At 41.1% G+C, this 21,096-nt stretch overlaps 1 protein-coding gene across 1 annotated transcript; it reads right to left on the reverse strand.

The window, feature by feature from the left end:
* Positions 1–12,465: 12,465 nt before the first annotated feature.
* On the reverse strand, positions 12,466–16,406 carry GJD4 (gap junction protein, delta 4, 40.1kDa). The gene is made up of 2 exons (XM_009878557.1): positions 16,343–16,406; positions 12,466–13,631 (listed from the first exon to the last, which is right to left on the reverse strand). Exons 1-2 carry the CDS (start codon positions 16,404–16,406, stop codon positions 12,466–12,468), a joined length of 1,230 nt encoding a protein of 409 aa, XP_009876859.1.
* Positions 16,407–21,096: the final 4,690 nt, after the last annotated feature.

Consider the following 21,096-nt stretch of genomic DNA (forward strand, 5'->3'; position numbering starts at 1 on the left):
GCCCCTACTGCTGAGAGCCCCCAGGGCAGAGGTGTCCTGCACGGCAGCTGCCAGACAACCGTGATGACCTTTTTTAAAACGCAGCTTTCCAAGAAAAATAAACATTTAGTCAGAAAGATGTGGGCAAGTTCCTACGCATATCCAATATATTACAAAGGGGAATGCTGGACTCTCTTTTTTGGATTCTATCTGGCTGTTTTTCTAATATGCTGCAGGAAAAAATGGTCTTTTTCAAACAATTTTGTTTTATGTGCGACTTGTTAGATGTTTTAATGTGTGTTTTAAATGCATTAGTCAGTTAGATGTTCTTTCCACCAAACATTTACCGTTACTAAATCATAACTAACATTTTTGACAGACGGGTTTGTCTCAATGATTTTTTCTACTTGATTTTTTTTTCCCCAGAGAACAAACCTACAACTAGAATGCCCCATTTTCACATCTCCTGAAATTGGAAAGAATAGTTTTCATGCCCTGAACTGACTTGATTCAAAATGTACGTTAGACATGATGCCCTCATCATTTCTTAGTGGTTGAAATCTAAATGGTACCTTTCAGTGTAAATCAGAAAGCGTAGCATTCCGGCTTATGAAACAGACAGCTGGTTTTGGCTCTCTGTCCAAATGTAGAGTGGGGATAAAATTAAATCTGACTTTTTAGAAGGGAAGGCAAAACGTTTGCCATCCAGGAACAGAACCTGCAGCTTTGGGGTTGTGCTGTACGTTGGTGACATCTGGAGCTACAGCCTCCCTGCGCCACCAAGAGGGGAGAGCAAGCTGTCGGCAAGGAGCTCTACTTTCCACAAAGCTGCTGGGCAGAAAACACGTTCACACTTGTGACTTCTTTTTAAGCTGAAGGTGCTTTCTCTGCAAAATTCTAGGGAAGTGGTATTTTTCCTACAACAATTTGGAAAAATCACAGTTTTCGGGGATGCAAAGGAGAGCGTTGGGAACTGCCAGATCGGGAAACCACAGAGACCCACAGGAGCTTCATTGCTGCCATCCTCCAGCTCATTAGTGTACAAGAATTGTGTGTGTTGTTTTTAGCAGCTAAAGAGTTATTTATGGCTTCTACGTTCTCAAGCCAAAGTGAGTGAGGGGTGCAACCAGGGCAAACGCATCAGAGCAATGCAAATCACTGACAAGGCATCATGAATGCAAGCTGAGCAGAATTTAAATACAATCCATGAATGAGAGGAAAGATTTGCATGAGGGAAAGAATCATTAGAATCTGATTTAACAAGCAGTATATAAAATGGGCCTTTGCAGCTTAAAATGAAGCAAGGCACATTCACTTTATACATTCTTAATGAAAAAAAAAAGCAAAATCACAAAACCCCTAATTTATTAGTAGAGCTTGGAATAGGAATGGTTTTCACAGAATACCTTTAGATCCTGATTCAGAAACTTGTGCTTGATTGCTTTCTTGAATAGAAGTGGATCATAAGCATGTAGGGTGGTAAGGACTATTTAAGTGCATGCCAAAGTCCTATTGATTTCAGTGAGATTTTGTAAGATGCTTCAAATAAGTGTATGCATAAATGTTTTCCTGAAGAAGAGTGCTTTTCTGAATTAGGCTTTAACTCATGAATTTACACAGTGCTTTCAAACATAATTCCTTCTGAGAAAATAGGATAGATAAGAATAAAAAAAAATAATGTATTTCTGCATGTCTTAAAAGAAGGTAAGGGAGAGTTATCCTCAGCAGAATTATTCAGGGTACAATTTTCTGTAAAGTCCAAAAACAAGCAGTGAAAAAGCTGTGGAGGTTGAGAGTGAACAATGTTCACAGAACAACTTTCATTGACCCTCTGCTGGTTTCATCACAACCAAATTATGGAAGAATTTGAATATACGATATTATATAGGTAATGGCAGTGTCTTGGAATAAGAGAGATATGCAGTTTTACATTAAGTGATATTATATTCTGTATTTGAGAAAAGTAAAAGAATTGTTTTCAAGAAAATCCTGCTGGTTTCTGTTTCCAGTCAGTTGTCACAATTGCTAGGCAGAACACATTTTTTATTTAATATCTCCTAAAATGCAGTGTAATATCTCTAAATATTTTGTCTTCTGAAGCAGTGACTGACGTGGCAGTTTCTGATGTGCTGTGTTTTCTGATAATAAGAAATCATATCTCTCTGTCAGCACTGGACAATCTTTTCCTTTCTCTTGAAGCATTGGTCTAGCTGTGTATTTACAGCTCCTAGCATATTCCCGTGGAACTACAGCGCTTCTTTCTGTGCACTTCTCTCAAGTAAGTCATTAACGACAATACATATGAAAATTAAAGGAGCTAAGTCTGCAGCTGTGTGAACATATTTACTCCACTTTTGAAAGTTAGACTTTAGTGCCAATTTTTCTACTGGCATTTTCAAAGGTTTCAGAGTGTTTCAGCAGTGATTTGCAAGATGTCTTTTTGAAATCAATGAAATCTATTTGAAATCCATTTTTCCTGCTTTTTTCCCAAATAATTCTACCATCAAAATGTTTGGCACATATGATATTCCAGGTCAATAGCAATAATGTTTTCCTGACCTTGTTTTCTCTGTCTCTTTTGTTGAGAAAAACTCATATCACATTTGGTGAAAGGTAACATCCTCTATAGTAGTGCTTCTCCAGCTGTGATCATTGCTTAAATATTTCTTGATATTCTCATACTTTCATTTTTTCTTTCTTCTTTTTTTTTCCTCACCCTTGCAAGTGCTATGTTTAGGTGAAGGCTGAGGTTCAGCTCAAGACTCTGAAATCTAAAGGCAAGTAGGTATGTAAACATGCGGGTTTTTGTTTTTTTTCTGTTAAGCTATTACCTAAGTTACTGTTGCCATCAATAGAATGCTAGTAATGTAGTTGATGGGTCCTGACAGATGAGTCAGTTCCCTCTAAAGTAGACTTGTGGGCCTTAATTCAGTTGCCCAGATGTAGGCTCCAGGTGGTCCTGGAGACTCCTATCCAGTTTCTACCTGTCTTTCCAAATGGTTACGAGTCTCCTGTAATTTTGTGTCATGTCTGAAAACTCCAGGTGAGTATCTCAGTAACCCTCTGTCAATGCTAATAACATAGGATACCTTTTGTGGGCAACTGATTTGAGCCCAGATCTGGATTTGACCAGATCTTCCTGGAGAATAGTAGGAGTTTGGACACCTGCCTCACAGTTATGTGACAAAGAGTCAGTGACTTAATCTTGAGCTAACTCTGCCAAGAGAGTTCTTTTTATCCTCAGTCACATCTCTGTTGCAAGATTGCAGTATTTTCTTGGTGGTGGATGCTTTAATTGCTGCTTCCTCAATTTTTACACTTTTTGCTGGGCTCTGTTATGTCTTTGTACAAGCTGGTACAATTTATAGCTTTGATTGTTCAATAGAAAGGTTGTTTCTTAGCCACAGGTCTGGCCTGTCTGACCTTCTTAAAAGTACTCTGTGCATTGTCTGCTAAGGATTTGGGAGGGGTTATTCTTGACATGGCCTTTGATAGCTGTAATTATAATTTCTTTAGTATAATCATAATTTATTGAAAAGGTGTTATTTTAGTCCCCTCACATGTAATGATATCCATATGCTTTCTTCTAACTCTTTGCAATATGTTAACTTCTCTGTTCTTTACAATTAAAAATTTATTTTGCTGCTGATTCATTTCCTGGCAACATTTTAGGGAGGCTATTTTTCACTTTGGTTTTTTTTTTTCTTTCTTCATTTTTTTTCACTTATTCCAGACTTTAGGACAGCCTAAAGTGCATAATCATGTATCCTTAAGCCATGCAAGTTCCATCAGCTCCTCTAGAGAGCAGCAAATACGTTCAAATAAAATAGTAACATGATTCAACATAAAGTTCCTTGAAACAATCTTTCTTAATTAAGCTAACTAAGTACTGATAAAGAGCAAACAACTGTGAGGAATGGAGATCCTATCCATGAGTCTGGCATTTTCAGACACTGAGAACTGTCCTAGCTCTGGCACTTAGAGTGGAAGCAGCTCCCTACCTTCTTTAAAAGTCCTTCTTGAGCCCAACCCCAACTCACCAACATCTTACAGTGCAGGGCAGAAGGAAAGCATCAAGGGTGCAGCCTGGGCCACGAATCAGACTTGGATGATCTGTGGGCTGTAAAGGTTCCTGTCCTTTCTTACACAAGAGCGTCAGCCAAGAGGAAGCACTCATTTTCACACCCACAAGTTCTCCATTCCTCATGGTCATCAGTGGGTGTTTGACAGATGGGGCTCTCTCTCCTGGTGTGCACTAGGGTTTAAGGGAACTTGGCACCTGATAGAAAGCAATATTTTATTTTTTTAAAGAAAAATAGACAAAATAGTGAAAAGTCTTTAGTTGTAGACCCCTTCAGACTAACATCACCATGTGTTTGGACCTAAATAATACATAAATATTCAAAAGAAGGTCAAAGATCTCTCTGTTCTTTAAATGTCCAAGGCAAGACTGACAGCTGCCTGCCTAGGCATTCACACAGCTGACACAGACCTAACAGCAAGGCAAGTTCTAATGAGAAAACCCCCAAAAAAGAACTTTCAGAGCCATATTTTTCTGCCAGTAAAGCTTTGTGGCCTATGATCAAGTTTGTTATTGATTGTCTAAAGAAGCTTTTGCAATTTTTTTTTTTCCTCCGAGATATAAGCCTGGCCAATTAAGTCAATTTAAGTTACCATAGATCTGCAGAAAGTCTATGACTACAAGCAGAGCAGCTTATCCTCACAGTTTTCTATGACCCACACTACATTTCATCCCTACTGCCACCCCTCTTGGTGGCATTCACTTCAAGTTGCCAGGTACCAAGGTACAAATGGGAACCGTCCCAAAATAACCACTTGAGCTATGGTAAATGTGAAAGACTCTTAAAGACAGCTCTGGGTGGACAGAAAACATTGCCAGTGTAAGAATCATAGATTCATGCATGTCCTAAATCACGTCCTTAAGCACCACATCCACATATCTTTTAAATACCTCCAGGGATGGTGACTCAATCACATCCCTGGACAGCCTGTTCCAGTGCTTGACAACCCTTTCAGTGAAGAAATGTTTCCTAATGCCCAGTCTAAACCTCCTCTGGCACAACTTGAGACCATTGCCTCTTGTCCTATCGCTTGTTACTTGGGAGAAGAGACTGACCCCCACCTCGCCACAACCTCTTCAGGTAGTTGTAGAGAGAAAAAATTTTCCCCTCAGCCTCTTTTTCTCCAGGCTAAACACCCCCAGTTCCCTCTGCTCCTCGTAAGACTTGTGCTCTAGAACCTTCACCAGCTGCTTTGCCCTTCTTTGGACACCCTCCAGCACCTCAACGTCTTTCTTGGAGTGAGTGGCTCAAAACTGAACACAGGATTCGAGGTGCAGCCTCACAAGTGCCAACTGCAGGGGGAAGATCACTGCCCTGGTCCTGCTGGCCACACTATTTCTGACACAGGCAAGGATGTTATTGGCCTTCTTGGCCACCTGGGAATATTGCTGGCTTGTGTTCAGCCAGCTGTCCACCCAGCACTTGGCCTTGTCGAACCTCATGCAGTTGGCCTTAGCCCACTGAACCAGCTTGTAAAGATCCCTCTGGAGAGCCTTCCTGCCTTCAAGCAGGTCAACACTCCTGCCCAACTTGGTGTTGTCTGCAAACATATTGAGGGTCATAGAATCATAGAATAGTTTCAGTTGGAAGAGACTTTCAAGATCATTGAGGCCAACCTTTTCCTTGCCCTATCAACACCACTAAACCATGTTCCTCAGCACATCTCTTAAATGCCTCCAGGGATGGAGACTCAACTACCTCCCTGGGCAGCCTGTTCCAATGCGTGACAACCATTTCAGTAAAGAAATTCTTCCTAATATCCAACCTGAACCTCCCCTGGTGCAACTTCAGGCCATTTCTCCTTATCCTATCACTCACCTCTAGGAGAACAAATCAGCCCCCGCCTCACTGCAACCTCCTTTCAGGTAGAAAGCAATAAGGCCTCTCCTCGATCTCCTCTTCTCTGGGCTAAACAGCCCCAGATCCCTCAGCCTTTCCTCACATGTTCCAAATCCTTCACCAGCTTGGCAGCCACCTCTGTGCCCTCTCCAGCACCTCAATGTCCGTCTTGGAGTGAAGGGCCCAAAACTGGACGGAGTACTCAAGGTGAGGCCTCACCAAAGCCGAGTACAGGGGCATGATCACCTCCCTGCTCCTGCTGACTACACCATTCCTGATCCAGGCCAGGATGCCGTTGGCCTTCCCGGCCACCTGGGCACACTGCTGGCTCATGTTCAGCCGGCTGTCCATCAACACCCTCTCTGCCTGGCAAGTCTCCAGCCACTCCTCCCCAAGCCTGTAGCGCTGCTGGGGGTTGTTTGGCTAAAGTGCAGGACCCGGCATTTGGCCTTATTGAAACTCATGGAATTGGCCTTGGCCACTTGGTTCCCTTGTCAAGATCATTGATAAAGATTTTAAGCAGAACTAGCCCCAACACTGAGCCACTTGTGTCTAGCCACCAACTGGATTTAACTCCATTCACCATCATTCTTTGGGCCCAGCCATCCAGCCAGAGCTACTGCCAAGGCCACACTGAACCAGGGGGCTGAAATCCTGTCTGGAAAATGGAATTACCGTGGGTTGGGGCATACAGGGGGCTAGACCATGGTACAGACAGGCTGGCCTGTGACAAGGAGGGGACTGGAAGAACTGAGAAATTGATAAGGCCTACATGCATCTTCCATTCCTTGTTTCTAGGATGCTCACCTTGTCCCAGCATGCTAGTGTAACACAGAGGAGAGAGAGGTCAAGTCAGGCAAAGAGGGGAAAGACAGCAAGAGGGAATTCTTTGTAGGCAGCTAAAGACAATGTTTATCACCACATTTTCCCCATTCCTGCATCATCTTTCATACCATGATCCTGCATCTTCAGTAACTGCATGACACTGGTTAGTTTCTGCTGGTAGGCTGGAAAGTACAGGCAGACACAGTCAGATACAACTACTACAGGAACATAAGCAATCTGGTAAACAAGTTCTGCCTCATTTTTTGAAGCACACTTTGCCTGGAAATGGTGGAAGTGGTACCCCAGGTTGGGTGGTGCAGGCTGTAGCTTGCAGCTCTTTGTGTGCTGGCAGCTGGGGCAGCAGCCCCACGTGGAGTGAAGATGGTGTATTGCAAAATCAACTTTCTGCACCATGAGATCCCACCTGGTATTGAGGCAGATAGAACATAACAAGACTGGCAAAACTGGAAGTAGCTGACACTCACTGGCACTTTCTCTTTACAGAATAATGCCTGCAAACACTTGCACCGACATTGCATGGTGGTCTTGCCAAATTGCAGGGAAGACTCAACTGAGAGATCCTTTCCAGACTGTGCACCAAGACATATGTGAAAGCCTCTAGTGAACCTGTACAAACAGGTATCTATCAGCATATCACGTGCTAAATTGTGCTATAGATATTCCATGTTTATGTTTCAGAAAAAAAATGCCTTAAAAAAAGGCTTGCTGAAGCAGGAAAGAAGCTTGGATTTGTTCGCCCATGTATATATGCTAGCCCTCCAAGGCCAGCACAGAGCTTTAGGAAAAAGGAGGTTTCAGAAAGAAGGAGCTAACTGCAGAGTGCATGGTCTGTCAGAAGTAAGAATCACTCACAGTGACGTCTAGAAAAATGCAGCAGCAGTGGGTGTCTAAGCGGGAGTCTAATTTGTCAGGACAAGGAAGGCATTGCTTAACAAGCCTAGTGGGGCTCTAAAAGCATCTTATCCTGGCTTCTCCTAAAAAAGAAAAGAAACATTGCCTGTCTTCAGTATGAGGAAGAGGCAGGAAGTCACAGAGGAAAATGCAAAAATTCATCCTGGTAGGTCCAATTCTTCTGTTTCTTTCCAGTACTGCCATTTCTTTGTCGAAAGTGACATGTTCAGTGAAAGAAAATCCCCAAACAGACTCCGGTATGTGGTGCCTAAAGTCGCACAGTGAAAACAAATGTTACACATACGAAAGCTGGAAATGAAAGGACTTACCTCTGATTGCTGATACCAAATCCACCATCTTTCTTGAGGGCATAATATATATGAACTTCAGTTTCTAAAGAAAAGCTCAGTCTGCTGTCATCTTCACTCAGTAAATTATCCATCAGTGTAAGCTTTTCAAAGCTAATCCACTACTCAAACTAAAGCGCTGGTTGCAGAACCTGAATTCGAGACAGCTCTCTGTCTCCAAGATTTCCATGTTGCGAGTGGCACAGGATCAGAAAACATTCCTTGGAGTTAGCACTGTGTCTGTGCTCCCATAATTTAATTACCATTGTGGAGATGGCCTGGGACAGCCTGCCCATTCAACTCAAATGGAAGAAAACAGAAGGGAAAGTGGGAGGAGGCAAAAGCTAGTGAAATAGGCTGTGATTGTAATCTAGCTACATGGATGCTGGATAATTTTAATTGTAGAGATACAGTTCATACTTTCCAATCAGATTTCTGCCTTGGTGAACTCATTTTTCAGAACTGGCATTGCTGTGCATCACAGGCCAGGAGTTCATGCTATGACTTTGAATAGAGACCATCTAATCTGCAGAACATTTTAGCAACTCAATTATAATGTAAGAGCATTACATTGTAAAATTACTTCTCTATCAGTTGAACATCAGGCTATTAAAAGTAGTACAGAAGACAGAAGCTGAATAACAGCCTTTTCAACTACTCTACTTTCCTATTTTTGGAGATGCATTTCTTTATTATCCTAAAATACTATAAGCAGTAATAATTTATCTGTTCTCCATTGTAACCATGACATTAACATAAAATAATGTGCAATTAATATCCTTCTTAATGATCCTTTCTGGAAAGATAATCACTGCAATAATGATGTATCACATAAGGGCAGATAATTTTAATAACTTGAAAGAATACACTGAGGATCTCTCTACATTGTTAACTTCAGATTTAATACTTATTCTGAACTGAGAGATTCATGGAGAACAACTGCAGCTAATGGGAAATTATGCACTCTCTAGACACCTGTCTACAGTGTATTCCACAAGAGAATAGAGAGTCACAGCTTTCCATTATGCTGATGAGAGTAAATCAAGGTGTCCCAACCTAAAGTGTGAGGACAGAGGATGAAACTATTGTAACTGATTGAAACTTGAGGTTTAACTTCTGGTTTGATATTTTAAAAAAATCCAAATTAAAACAAAAGAAAAAGGTAAATTTTTATTCAGAAAAATGTTTTAAAAAAATCTATTGCATTTAGGAATACAAAAAATTGATATGTTTTTTTTCTCCAAATCATGCTGATACTGCAGAAACTCAGTGATAATTGATTGTGCTGCATGAAAAACATGTAAATTCTGGGTCTCCAGCAGCCTACCAGCTACTTACTTAGCAAGAGGAGTGCTATGATGCAGTTAAAGACACTGCAGCTCAGGGTGCAAGTGGCACCTGCACTGTGACTCTGGCATCCTTGTCTGAAGGCAAGACAAAACTCCATGAGGGCAGTATTAGGAGTATTGTGTTTGCACCCCATCTTCTGAAATACTTTTCTGAAGTAGATGGGTCAAGAAAAGATTTAAAGTACATGGGTTAAGAAAGGATTTAAAGACACACTGGCAAACGTAACAAGCAGCTTTTGTAAAATTTTTCTGAGTATGAAATATGTTCTGGAAGGACTTACAAAACCAAATCACAAATACAGAAGACAATCGTTGCTTAAACAGCAGAAAATCATGTTGCTTTCTTGCTCCACATCTATTACTTCTTTTACTCACTCTTTCTAGGGCCTCTAAACATCTTCACAGCACCTTAACATTGAGTGATAACAGTCAGTGAACCTAAGGAGAAGTTCAAGGTGTTCCTCTTCCCTGTTTCAAATAGATCTTTTTTCCCATTTTTTTCATCCCCATTGTGTATGCTCCTACCAGCAATCACTTAATTTGCTTGAGCTGTGGAAGCTCAGAATAATTTGAACACATTTGCACATCTTTCCTTGGTCCTTCCTTGCTAGCACATGTGCCCAATTTGTAAAACCATGTCTTGGTAATTAATAAATGTGACTTGGAAACAGTTGTTAGAAGTGACTTGGAGATGTTCCGTTAGGAGCAGGTTGGTGATGCCAGAAGCTTCTATTCACTCTTTGGTGAAAAGCCCATACAAGTCCTGCTCTTTTAATACAGAGTTTTTATAAATATATTAAGTGCTTATTACACTGACTCTGAATTATAAGTCAAAGTATCCACAAGCCCTCATAGCAGCCAGGTCTGCAGCAGCATGACACAACCAAAAGGCCACAATTTCACAAGAAGAAACTGCAAACAGAGTAAGGAAGAACTTCACTAATTTCATTTTCTGTTTCAAACACAAACATTATCTTTCTGATTTGAAATAAGCCTCCACAGTCATTAAAATATGTCTAACTAGAGACACAGAAAGGCAAACTGTGTCCAGCCACAACGCATTTATTATTTATCCTACCCTATTTATATCTCATGCTGAGGAATGTACGTGATAGACTGAATCCACATTTGTTCTTTGCATTCCTTCTCACAGCTGAGAAGACGCAATGAATCATAAAAGGTTTCATTGTTGCAATGTTTTGTCATGGTATGTGTAATCAGCACAGACCCCGTTAAAGAGGCTTTGGAGAATGAGAAGCTTAAATATTTTATGTTTTTCTGCCTATGATAAGTTTAATAATTAATGCCGCTCCTACCCTGGAAATGACAAGTCATACAAAAAGCATGCATGATAAAAGAAACAAACACAGCTAATAGAGAGGAAAAACTTTACTTAGAAGGTAGTAATTAGAAACTACAGTAGCATACCTCAGGATCCCAAAGTACTTTGCTGGCAGAAGTAAATTCTGCCTCCCGAGCCAAAGAGCAGTTCTATCTCTCTATTAAGCTACCTAATTTTTGAGGCGATGAAGAAGATGAGGGATAATTAAGTGCTAGTCTTTTCCTTGCGTATGTGAGAAACGATATACAGAATTATGAGCCAAGCTGTCTTAAAGAATTCTGCACCCATAGGAGAGAAAAGGAAGAATGTGAAAGCTGTTCCCCCTTGATGATCTACACGGAGGAGGCAGCCATTAAGTCATTACAGAAACTGGTTACATGGCAGACTAAGAGCAAGACAAGATCTGTGCCTGGGTTTAAACAGCATCATAGCTACTCCAGCTCCAAGCAGTACCTACAATTACCAGCTCTTGTCACCCTCTGAATAATCTCTTTCATAAGACACTGCCACCAGTACTCTTCTCAGAGTACATGCTCCTCCACATCCATTCCCACTGATGATCCACAGGTATATGCAACCCTCAACCCCCACTGACTTGTAGGTAAAAAAATTCAGCTCACACACCACTGTGCTTCAGTGCTGGACCATGCTTATGTAAATGCAGTAATAAAATCATCTGTGATTCACTCAATTTAGACATGTTCTCAAATGATTAGCATTAGAATTCTGTCAGACAAAGAGGGTTAGCACTTGATATAGACATTGCCGCTACATTCTTCTTTTGGGGCAAAAAACATTTTTCCAAAGACTAAGTCTGAGTTACTCACTTTGTAGAAGAAATAGGAATATCTACAAAGTGACTCATCTTACCTTCAGAGATGCCTAAAACAGGTCGGGTGACTCATTCTCCCTACTGGAATCAAGACCCCAGTGTGACTGTTTCAGAATGAGACACCGAACACCTTACAGAGATGTCAGTTGTACATCAACACTGTACACGGTCAGCAGTACCAGGGCACGGGCACTGGAGCTTGGTCCCTGCTCCATCAAGGTGCTGGAACACTTCCTGACACCCTTCTGGCTCACACCTCCTAGTGTGAGCAATTCTCAAGCAGAGAATCATTCCCAACAGCTAATCTAGATGCAGCCACGCTGTTTCGGAAGGCATTGGAGCTGGATAACTCAGACATGGTCAGACCATGCCAGCTGGTGTCAGAGTCAGAGAAAGGTACTGTCATGGTGTTGCTAACTACAATAGGTGCAACCTTCAGTCAGTAAGATCCATGGGGTTTTTTGCACATTAACACTTTACTACAAAACATATATTTTCAGTTTATTCACCGTCTACTCTTCCTGCTTGAATATCCTTTATTAGAATAGGCTTTAGTATGAGGAGATAAATTAACCTTCTGACAGTAGACAGTGTAGAACTCTGTTTAAAAGTCGTCTTTCCCAAGCTCAATCTTTTGCAATAAAACTAGGTTAGGGTAAACAAGTGTTCACAGTAGTCCTGGTAAACCAGGTCGTTCACATCAGCAATAGTCTGCAGCTTTCAGAAGTCACTTGCACTCAGAAAAACATAAAGGTGTTACATTTTCCAAAGAATACTGTAATATCCCTCAAACTCTTATCTGAGGTTTTTGATTCCTCATCAATGGAAGAACACAGCATAGTGGAGTGTCTCTGCAGCATAACCACAACCAAGGGATCCAGCTGAAACTACCTGAAACCTTCTCAGTGATGCAATGGTTTGTTTTGCCAGGGTCATAGTGTAGTGTTCACTCAGGGCTCTACACCCATTCTGACTTTTTTGACCTCAGGCAGCTAGTACTGCTATAATTTGATTGTGCATCAGCGTTTTTTAGCTCAGCTGAAGGGTAGTATCCTAAAAGCTTGCTCTGAACTGCAGAGGAAGAAACTCCAAGGTGAGACTTGATCTGAGGTCTCAAAGTCAGGGCAGTACCTTCAATGGAGCCTTGCTGAAGCCTGGGTCTCACTTGCCTGCACATAGTCCCTTGGTGGTCACCAGCACACAAGGGTTCTTCAGTGCTATCTTGTTTAACAGCAGCTTCTCCTGATATATAGGGCTTATTGCTGGTGCTGGCAGTTTGCTGAGAGATTGCTTCAGGATGAAGAACAGCCTCTTCTTCCTCTTCAGAAAGAAGCGAGCAGGAACCATCACTGGTCTGGCTGCTATTTGATGCTGGACAGTCTTTATTTTGAGGTGCAGAACTACCATGCTGTACTGGAGGAAGATTTAAAATGCACTCCTCTACGTTGAGGTTTCCCAACAGTTTATTCTTTTGGTTTCTCACTGTCATTCTCCAGAGAGCACAGACAAGATCAGCAAGGCTAAGCAGAAAGGACAGACTGCTGACCCCCCAGATGAAAATCATCATGATGGATTTCTCAGTGGGCCGGGAGATGTAACAGTCAACTGTGCTTGTACAAGGTGAATGGTAGCAGGAAAAGCGTTCAGGAACAAAAAATCCAAAAAGAAAATATTGCATGGCTGCAAAGGCAGCCTCAAGCAGTGTCCTAAAAAAAAGATGAACAGTATATGCCCAAGAAAAATTAAGGACCCTTAGACTGTCTACACCACAATCTAATCTATCAACAATAGCACTTCTACAGAGCTCCTTCAGGTCTTTGGGGCTTGATAAATCCCCATTCCCTTTGCATCCATGTACCAAACAGTGCATTCTTACAATGTACATAGCTACCTTGTGCAAAACATAAAGGCTGAATGCAGCATAAGGTAGCAGGATAGACACAGTCTGGATGAACCAGAATCTAAAGTGAGATACAGGAGAGAATAAGTCATAGCAAACATTGGAGCATCCTGGTTGCAGAGTGTTGCAGACAAAGCGCTCTTGCTCATCTTGGTAGAGTGGATAGCCTGCTAACACCACCACTGCCAGTCGCAGCAGAATTATTAGCATTAGCCAGATCTTTCCTAGAAGAAAAGGCAAGAAAAAGAGAGCATTGAAAAAGAAAGGAAGGCAAGTAACAGCGATGTTCTCCCTATACACAAGACATTTGAAGAAATAGCCTCTGTAATCAGTCTCCCCTCTTAAAGGCTCCTATTTGGCTTTGTTTTGACTGGGACTGAAACTCCTGTGAAAATGTGTTAGCTCACACATTCTATAACCTTCATCTAGACTTGACTACAATAAGCCATGTCAGCTGAAACCTCAGCCTAACAAAAACACTCTGAAAAAGTCCAAATCTGATAAAAAAGTTCACAATTGAGTTAATAATCTCACTTGCAGTTATTCCTTGTTGCTGAGTCCATAACTCTGCACCTGAATTTTGTCCTATTTCAGTAATATAGATCAGCTAACATGGTATGAAACACTTCTAGATACAAAAGATTGTTCCATGACATAGTATTTGTTCTTGGTCTGGGCCATGAAATCATATGAAAATTTACTATTGGCAGCAGAATGTCTATCTTACTATCTTTCCAGTAAGATAGTTTCTTGGAGGACTTTTAGATGCAGTAGATTTTTATTAAAAGTTTTTTGTAATACACACTGCTGCATTACTGACAAAGTTCTTTATTTAAAAACTAAAAGAAGAAAAGAAAAAAAGGCAGGATAGGAAGTATTAAAGACATACTGTTATACTGTCAAAAACTAAAACTAAAACTATATTCTGTACAAACAGGTGGAAAAATTCAACATCTGAAGTTAAGTTTAGCACTTGAATTTCTCAAATTTCTTTTTGAGTCCTATCACTAGTTCCCTATATGGTTTTGAAAAGAATAAGTTAATTTAATAAACTCCTGCTTTAATTTTACTTATTTTTAAAACATGCCAAGAAAATAGAAAAAAAAAACCCAAAAACCCCATAACAAAACACCTAGGAACAAAAAGAAAAAAATCACAAACCAAAAACCACACAAAACAGAACAGAAATTAGATTAATTCTGTGCTTTAAGGAATGGTTAAGAAAGTAGTTGCAGCCACAGACAGACAGACTCAGTGACTAAAGAGAAGCATGGTACATGGAGTAATGCTGAGAAATGCACTGAAAACCTCCAATCAGTAATAGTGATTGCACATCTCACATGCATAGAAACTTTTAAAGGAAATCCATGAAATAGCACCAATACACATTCTAAAGGCTTTTTAAAAATCCAGATTCCAAAGCTTTTTTTCCTATAAAATATGCAATTATTTAGAAGTATTGTCTTAAGCAACATTCTTTTCTATTTCCTATAAAGTTGCTTCCCTGTAGTTGGTGTGAATTTTAAAGATTCAAATATTTCTTCAATGTTGTATTATAGTACTGTACATGCAAGTCCAAATGCCCCATAAATCATTTATGGCTCGTAGACTTATTATGGGCTAGAACTCCAAAACTGCACTCTGAAGTGGAAAAACCTCAGCTAGAAAAAAAATAAGCATATACAAGCTGTAGGAGAGACTGTCAGAGGAACCTGCTCCTCCTGACAAAGTAATATATTATCTAACCATAAATAAACTGAAGCCTTTTCATTTTATCTTCAATCACCTGAACTTTAGTGGTGGTTTTGCTGTGTTTTCAGCTTCCTGCATTTTAGTGACTGTACTGTTACTCTCTTTTTGACATAGTGTGGATCAATAGAAAGCCCCAGCTTGCAGAATCAGTCATCTTTAGGAAGTGACGTTTCATCCTTAGGTAGCGTTTTTTCCCTATGAAGACCTCAAAGTGCTTGAAGCACATTAGTTAATTAAGCTCAAAATACTACATGCTATTTCACTATCAATTTTTAATTAGAACTTGTACGATAGGGAGTGCTGCTTAAGAAAAATCAATGGCTCCTTAGGAAGTAGTTTAGTATGACACACATTTTGGAGACAACCCCACCATGCATCACCTTCCCGAATGACTCAGTCTTGATTAAACATAGTAGATGAAGCCCCTTCACCGACATCCCCGTGGCTTACTTGGAGCCTCCCTGCAATGCACAGCACAAACTACAGCAACTGTCCATGGCTGGAGGCGAAGGGTCTTTGAAAGGCCCTTTAAAGTTTTTCTCTGGCTCACACTTCACTCAAAGTAGCCCATGAAAAAAGAACAGTGAATTATTTAATAAAAAAAAACCAACAAAAAAAAGCACTCAGGCAATTGTTAGCTGAGGAAAACACAGCTGTTTGGCGGGTTTTGTTTCAATGCATGTGAACTTTAGTCTTTTATAAAAATAAAGAATGAAAAGCAATAGTACTTAACCACAATGGTAATAAACTACAAACTTCTTCCTGTAAAAAAGAGGATTTTTTTTTTACTTTCTTTAAACTTGTTCATTCATCACTAAAGCTATTGCTACTGTTCACTTTATGTGGTATAAATAAAGTGATTCTCCTGTGTCTTTTCACAATGGTGCCTACAAAATCCATTAGAGCTGACTGGAAGCTCAGGCATCAAGAATAGCCAAATTGAAAACTTTGCCAGAATTTTTTAAATGTAGTTCAGAATAGATCTATCTGAGTGGCATTAGGAATCTGTTTAACAAGAAAAGAATATATTAACCACGCATATTATGTATCTAAATAACAACTTCTTATTGCAAGGATCAGAGAGGCATAGCTAGAAATTAAAGTCAATTATCAGTAGGATGTCTGGGTGGCTTCAGGATGTGGAGCTGCAAAAGAAAGAAGAGAGCTTTTTAAAAGTACTTACCTACAATAGTCACATTATAGTTGAGCGTGACAATCAAAAATCCCAGTGAGTCCCAGCGCTCCATGTCTGAACAGGTTCACAACACTTCCAGCTCCTGATGTCCTAATGATTTGGACATTTCCAAAGGAAATTAGACCTAGACAGGGAAGAAAGGGGGAAAAAAACCCACAAAAACAAACAAACAAAATCCCCCAAAACTAATAAAGGAATTTTTTGTAAGAGATGGAAATTAGAACCTCAGCCACACCAATGTATTGATGCAGGATTATTCTGATGACTTGAACAGGACTGTTGGTTTTGGATGTTGGAACAAATCTTCCTAGGTCTTTAACAGTTTGTCTTGCAAAAGTTTTAGCTTCTCAGATCCAATTGCTCCTACCTCTTGTGTGGATCCTCTGTCCAGACAACTGCAAATAGACAAACAACAACAGCAGTGATCTCTTGCCATTGTAGACTATTCTTACTCTCCAGGGACATACCAGCCTCCTGGCATTGCTGAGATATTTCAGTGATGAAAGACAGGGAGAGGGGAGAGAGGGAAGAAACGTGCAGATCAGGAGACAACAGAGACCTCTCTGTCTCCTCATAAGAATTGCAGATGGATAATAGAAGGAGAGGGGATACAGAAGGGCGATCATCCCTTTGTTTGAAAGGCACTTTCAGTTTAGCTCACTGGAAGCTATCCCACTGCAATTTCCCAAAGCAATTTTGTTTCTAAAACACAGTCTCCCTGACAGGACATCATGGCCTTGTCAGTCACAGCAACACCAAATTTTCTCCTGTGTGCTGAGCCAGCCAGGCAACCAAGCCTCCCTGCAGGCATAATGAAAAACAGGGGAAGCTTTAAAAAAAATAAATAAACCCCACAAGGGTGGGGACTGTTTTCCAAGATGCCACTAGTCACTTACTTTTAATTATGTCAGTTCTTTCTGCCTAAACTGCTTGGACATCACTCCCAAGACCCTAGGGCTGAAATCTCTGCAAGTCCTGCAGCACTGACGGAGCGAGCTACAAGGACGGGGCAGGGCACCCTGCAGGGTGAACCCTCCTTGGCTGGTAGATGCAATTGCATGGCCTGTCCTTGACAGCGTGTGACTGCACTGTACCCCAGGAAAAAAGCATGGATAGAAATAAGGCTCTCAGCTTTTCTTTCCTCAACCTCAATGCACCCAGTTCCCTTGGGGAAAGTAATCTATTACCATTTTCCACTTATTGTTCAATTACTTATGGGATGTTACTCTGTCCTTTTGGTCTGTGGTCTGATAGGGACAAACACAATGTGGACACTTACTGTCAGGAAATGATAGCAATAACTAGAAAAACAGCTATAAAAGGAGTTTGTGTGTGACATAGCAAAGGAGAAAAGTGACGTTGTGACAACCTGACGCCCAAGGGCTGCCAACAGTCCAGGCCCAGGCTTGTCATTCCTGACGACTCTGTTCCTGGGGAGCAAAGTGATTCGGCTCAGACAAGGAGCTCTGTGCTGATGCTGCCTGAGTTATGGTCAGCATGACTAGGTCAAGCTTTAGGACTGAACACATCTTACCTGGAAAAAACGAAAAATTAATCTTTCAATAGAGTAAAATGTAACAAAGACTTTCTCCCCAGCATTTTACTCACAGGCCATGCAATACCTTGGCAGAACCCATTGAGCATGCTCCTCTGTAGTGAGCCACATCCTAAGGAAATCCTAAAAGTGGAGGTTGAAAGGCTGGCACTTAAAACCCATCCATTAACTACGTAAAGAGATTTTTAACTGCAGTAGTAAATGAAGGAGTTTTCCTGGTTTCAGAGTTGATTTTTGTAAAATATTTGCCAAAGAACCATTTCATCTGATACTGAATTGTATTTATGGTGTGTGATGATGGCTTTATCTTAATTTCCCACATGCACACTTTCTTTTTTTTCCTTCTAATATGAATGTGTGTGTGAGGAGAAATTTGGGGTATGGGAAAGAGGGAAAGCTGGAGGAAGGGAACAGAGAGAAAATGCAAACGGCCAAGATATAAATTACACTGAGATGTGGAAGTATTCCTGGTTAAACAATCTTTGTCAAAAATAGAGTCAGGAAAAAGCAGGATATGAGTGCTCAGCAGCTGCATCCACACAATAGACTATAAATTGCCTCTGTCTATATTGCCAGTTAAAATATCCTTGCACGTTGATGCTGCGAGACTCCTACCATTTGTGAAAGAAGGATAACAGCTAGGGGTTTCAGCCCCCAAATTGTTGCCTGCAGAACTATACCAGAAGGCAACATCTGCATGGATGTGCTGAAGTAGGATGGCCCAGTTTCTTGTAAAAGAAGGGAAGAAGCCTCACCCTCCAGACTCACCGTGCAGCCTTACTTAGGGCTAGATTTACGTCAGAAAGCTTAAATTCTACTTTAGCTCTTCCAGATAACTTGAGCTTTTTTATTTTAGCTTTTCCAGACAGCTTGTATCTCACTTCAACCCAACACTTCTTTTTGTGGTGTGTCCTCTTCCCAACTACAAACTGAGAAGAAACCCAGTCTGTCTAGCAATCCAGGATACCTCTGAGCCAACTTTGATTGATTGCACCTTGAGGCCTCCTTTGGCTGTGACCTGAAGCTGTTTGGTAAAAGAAAGGCAGAGAACACAAACACAACCAATGGCAGGGCATGGCCCCCAGGGGCACTGCAGTGGCAAAAGCTGCCTTTGAATCAACAATATGTCTTTAGAAGAAAAAAACATTAAGACCATGGGCCTGCTCTGCTCTGCAAGTCCCTGTCTTTAGTCCAACTTTGGGCTATGGGCTGAGGTGGTCATTACAAAGTGTTTGGTCTCTGCAAAAACATAAGCTACAGTTTCTTCATCCCTTAACTCAGCACTATCTTTCAGGCCAGGGTTCACTCAATGTTGTATCTGAAGATACTCAGTGTACAATTCCCCTTTTTTTAATTTATTTTTAGCTGTTTCCCGTTCTTTGTATTCACTGTTAGTCTGTAAAGACTGTAAGTAAATAGAGGAAGCAATATTACAGATACGGATACAGCAGCAGAGGGACTCCAGCTCCGCAGTTCCACCAGCTGGCATGGCACCATCTTCCACATCAGAGAATGGGCACATGTCACAGAGCCCCATCCCTCCATACATGCTTCACTATTAGAATCTCACAGACAACTACTCCCAGATTATAAAGTTGTCAGATCCATGAACTTGCACTGACTTCTGGTTAGATAAGAGAGGTTAAGTAGAAAACATTGACGAGATTTTGGGTGAAGCTAAACTTTGAAATCCAGTAGTATCTCATCATGTCTGATTTTAGGAAGGGTCCTCAAAGCCACTGGAAAACTTTCAGAGATCAACAATGAAACATAAGACGACGCAGTTAAATCTATTTTAAAATTCACAACCGCTGTCCACATTTCTAACTCCTTACCACAGATCCAGGGCTTGATCCTGCAAAAATTCACAGGTGTGACTCCATCACTGTGAGTGACCCACTGAAACATTCTAAAGTACTGGAAGTGCCTCTCACTCTGGACCTGTGTCATGTTCCTCTGCTAAGACCTGGATTATGTGGCACAAAGCCCAGACACTTCACCTACACCTTGGCTTAGAATGACATCCAGGGCCAAAGTATAGTCAGCTTGAAAGCACTTCGGGGCTTCCCAATACCAGGATCAGATCAGTCATCTGAAGGGTGTCACACTCTACATCACACGACCAAACCCCTCAGAAATTAGAGGCATTCCTCTGGTATTGCAAATCCTAGCCACATCTGTCTTAGCCAGCCAACACCTACACTAATGACATGTCAAAGTGCAGTGAAGTGGGAGTTACTACGGGAGATCACACCCTACACAGCACCTGGCAATAAAGCAACTTCCCTCTACCAGTTTAACTAAAGTTAAAGCAAAACAAGTCTGCATAGCATTTTCCCTAATACAGAAGGTGATCTGGTATTTCAGTCCAGATTCTGTGGCAGATTATTATTTAAGAAAGAAAAAACACAGATGCATGTCTAGTATTTTAAAGTCTAATTTTTAAATCTATTTAGAATTTTTCTAGTTAGCAAAAAAAGATGCATTAGTGACCAACCTTGCAGTAAATCTAGCTCTTCAGAAGGTGAACTGTAAGTTCAAGGGGGAAAAAAAATCTGTTCAGAATGGTCAGTAAATATTAAAAGGCAATTAATAGCCTCACTTTTAAAAATTGTGAAATACAGCAACAGGGTGAGAGAAGGCAAACAAGCCAGCCATGAAGGACAATAGCAAAGACGTAGTAGGAAAAGCTGTCCAGAACAAATGTTCTTTTAAAGCCATACACAGTGCATACGCACGCACATAAACATGTCAGACAATCTTCAAAGTAATCCCACAACGTGTGTAAAAGCCCACTATAGCACACACATAGCAACGGAGCCAGCACAGCGTGCAAAGCCCTTGCTTTATGTGGGCACACACAGCACTGCACACTTTGCATTCCCCAGGACCATCTGCCACTGGGATGATCACTGCTCAAAAGTAGCCTCTTCCCACAGTGGCCGTGGTAGCTATACAGACATGGAGAAAGTAAGAAAATTATGAATCCAGAGTTGGGGCTACAGAGCCAACACACACTGTGGCAGGGGAGTGGTGAATGTTTTCCATCATGAGCTATTCAACGGGGAACTTACACAACATGGTGCTACTCCCAGCTGCTCAGCCTCAAACCTCGAATCAGTCCCCAGAAGTGGTACTATGTGGGAGGTCTTTTAGGAAACTTTCAGAAAACGTGTCTCTCTTTCCC

This window comes from Apaloderma vittatum, unplaced genomic scaffold (assembly GCF_000703405.1).
Source record: "Apaloderma vittatum isolate BGI_N311 unplaced genomic scaffold, ASM70340v1 scaffold17701, whole genome shotgun sequence".
NCBI lineage: Eukaryota > Metazoa > Chordata > Aves > Trogoniformes > Trogonidae > Apaloderma > Apaloderma vittatum.

What these genes read in the sequence shown, in the direction of transcription:
- GJD4 (XM_009878557.1), bottom strand. Translation starts at nt 16,406, where the DNA reads ATGGAGCGCTGGGACTCACTGGGATTTTTGATTGTCACGCTCAACTAT. An exon ending in CTATAATGTGACTATTGTAG is followed by an intron (nt 13,632 to 16,342) that starts GTAAGTACTTTT and finishes CTTTTCTTCTAG; the next exon opens with GAAAGATCTGGCTAATGCTA.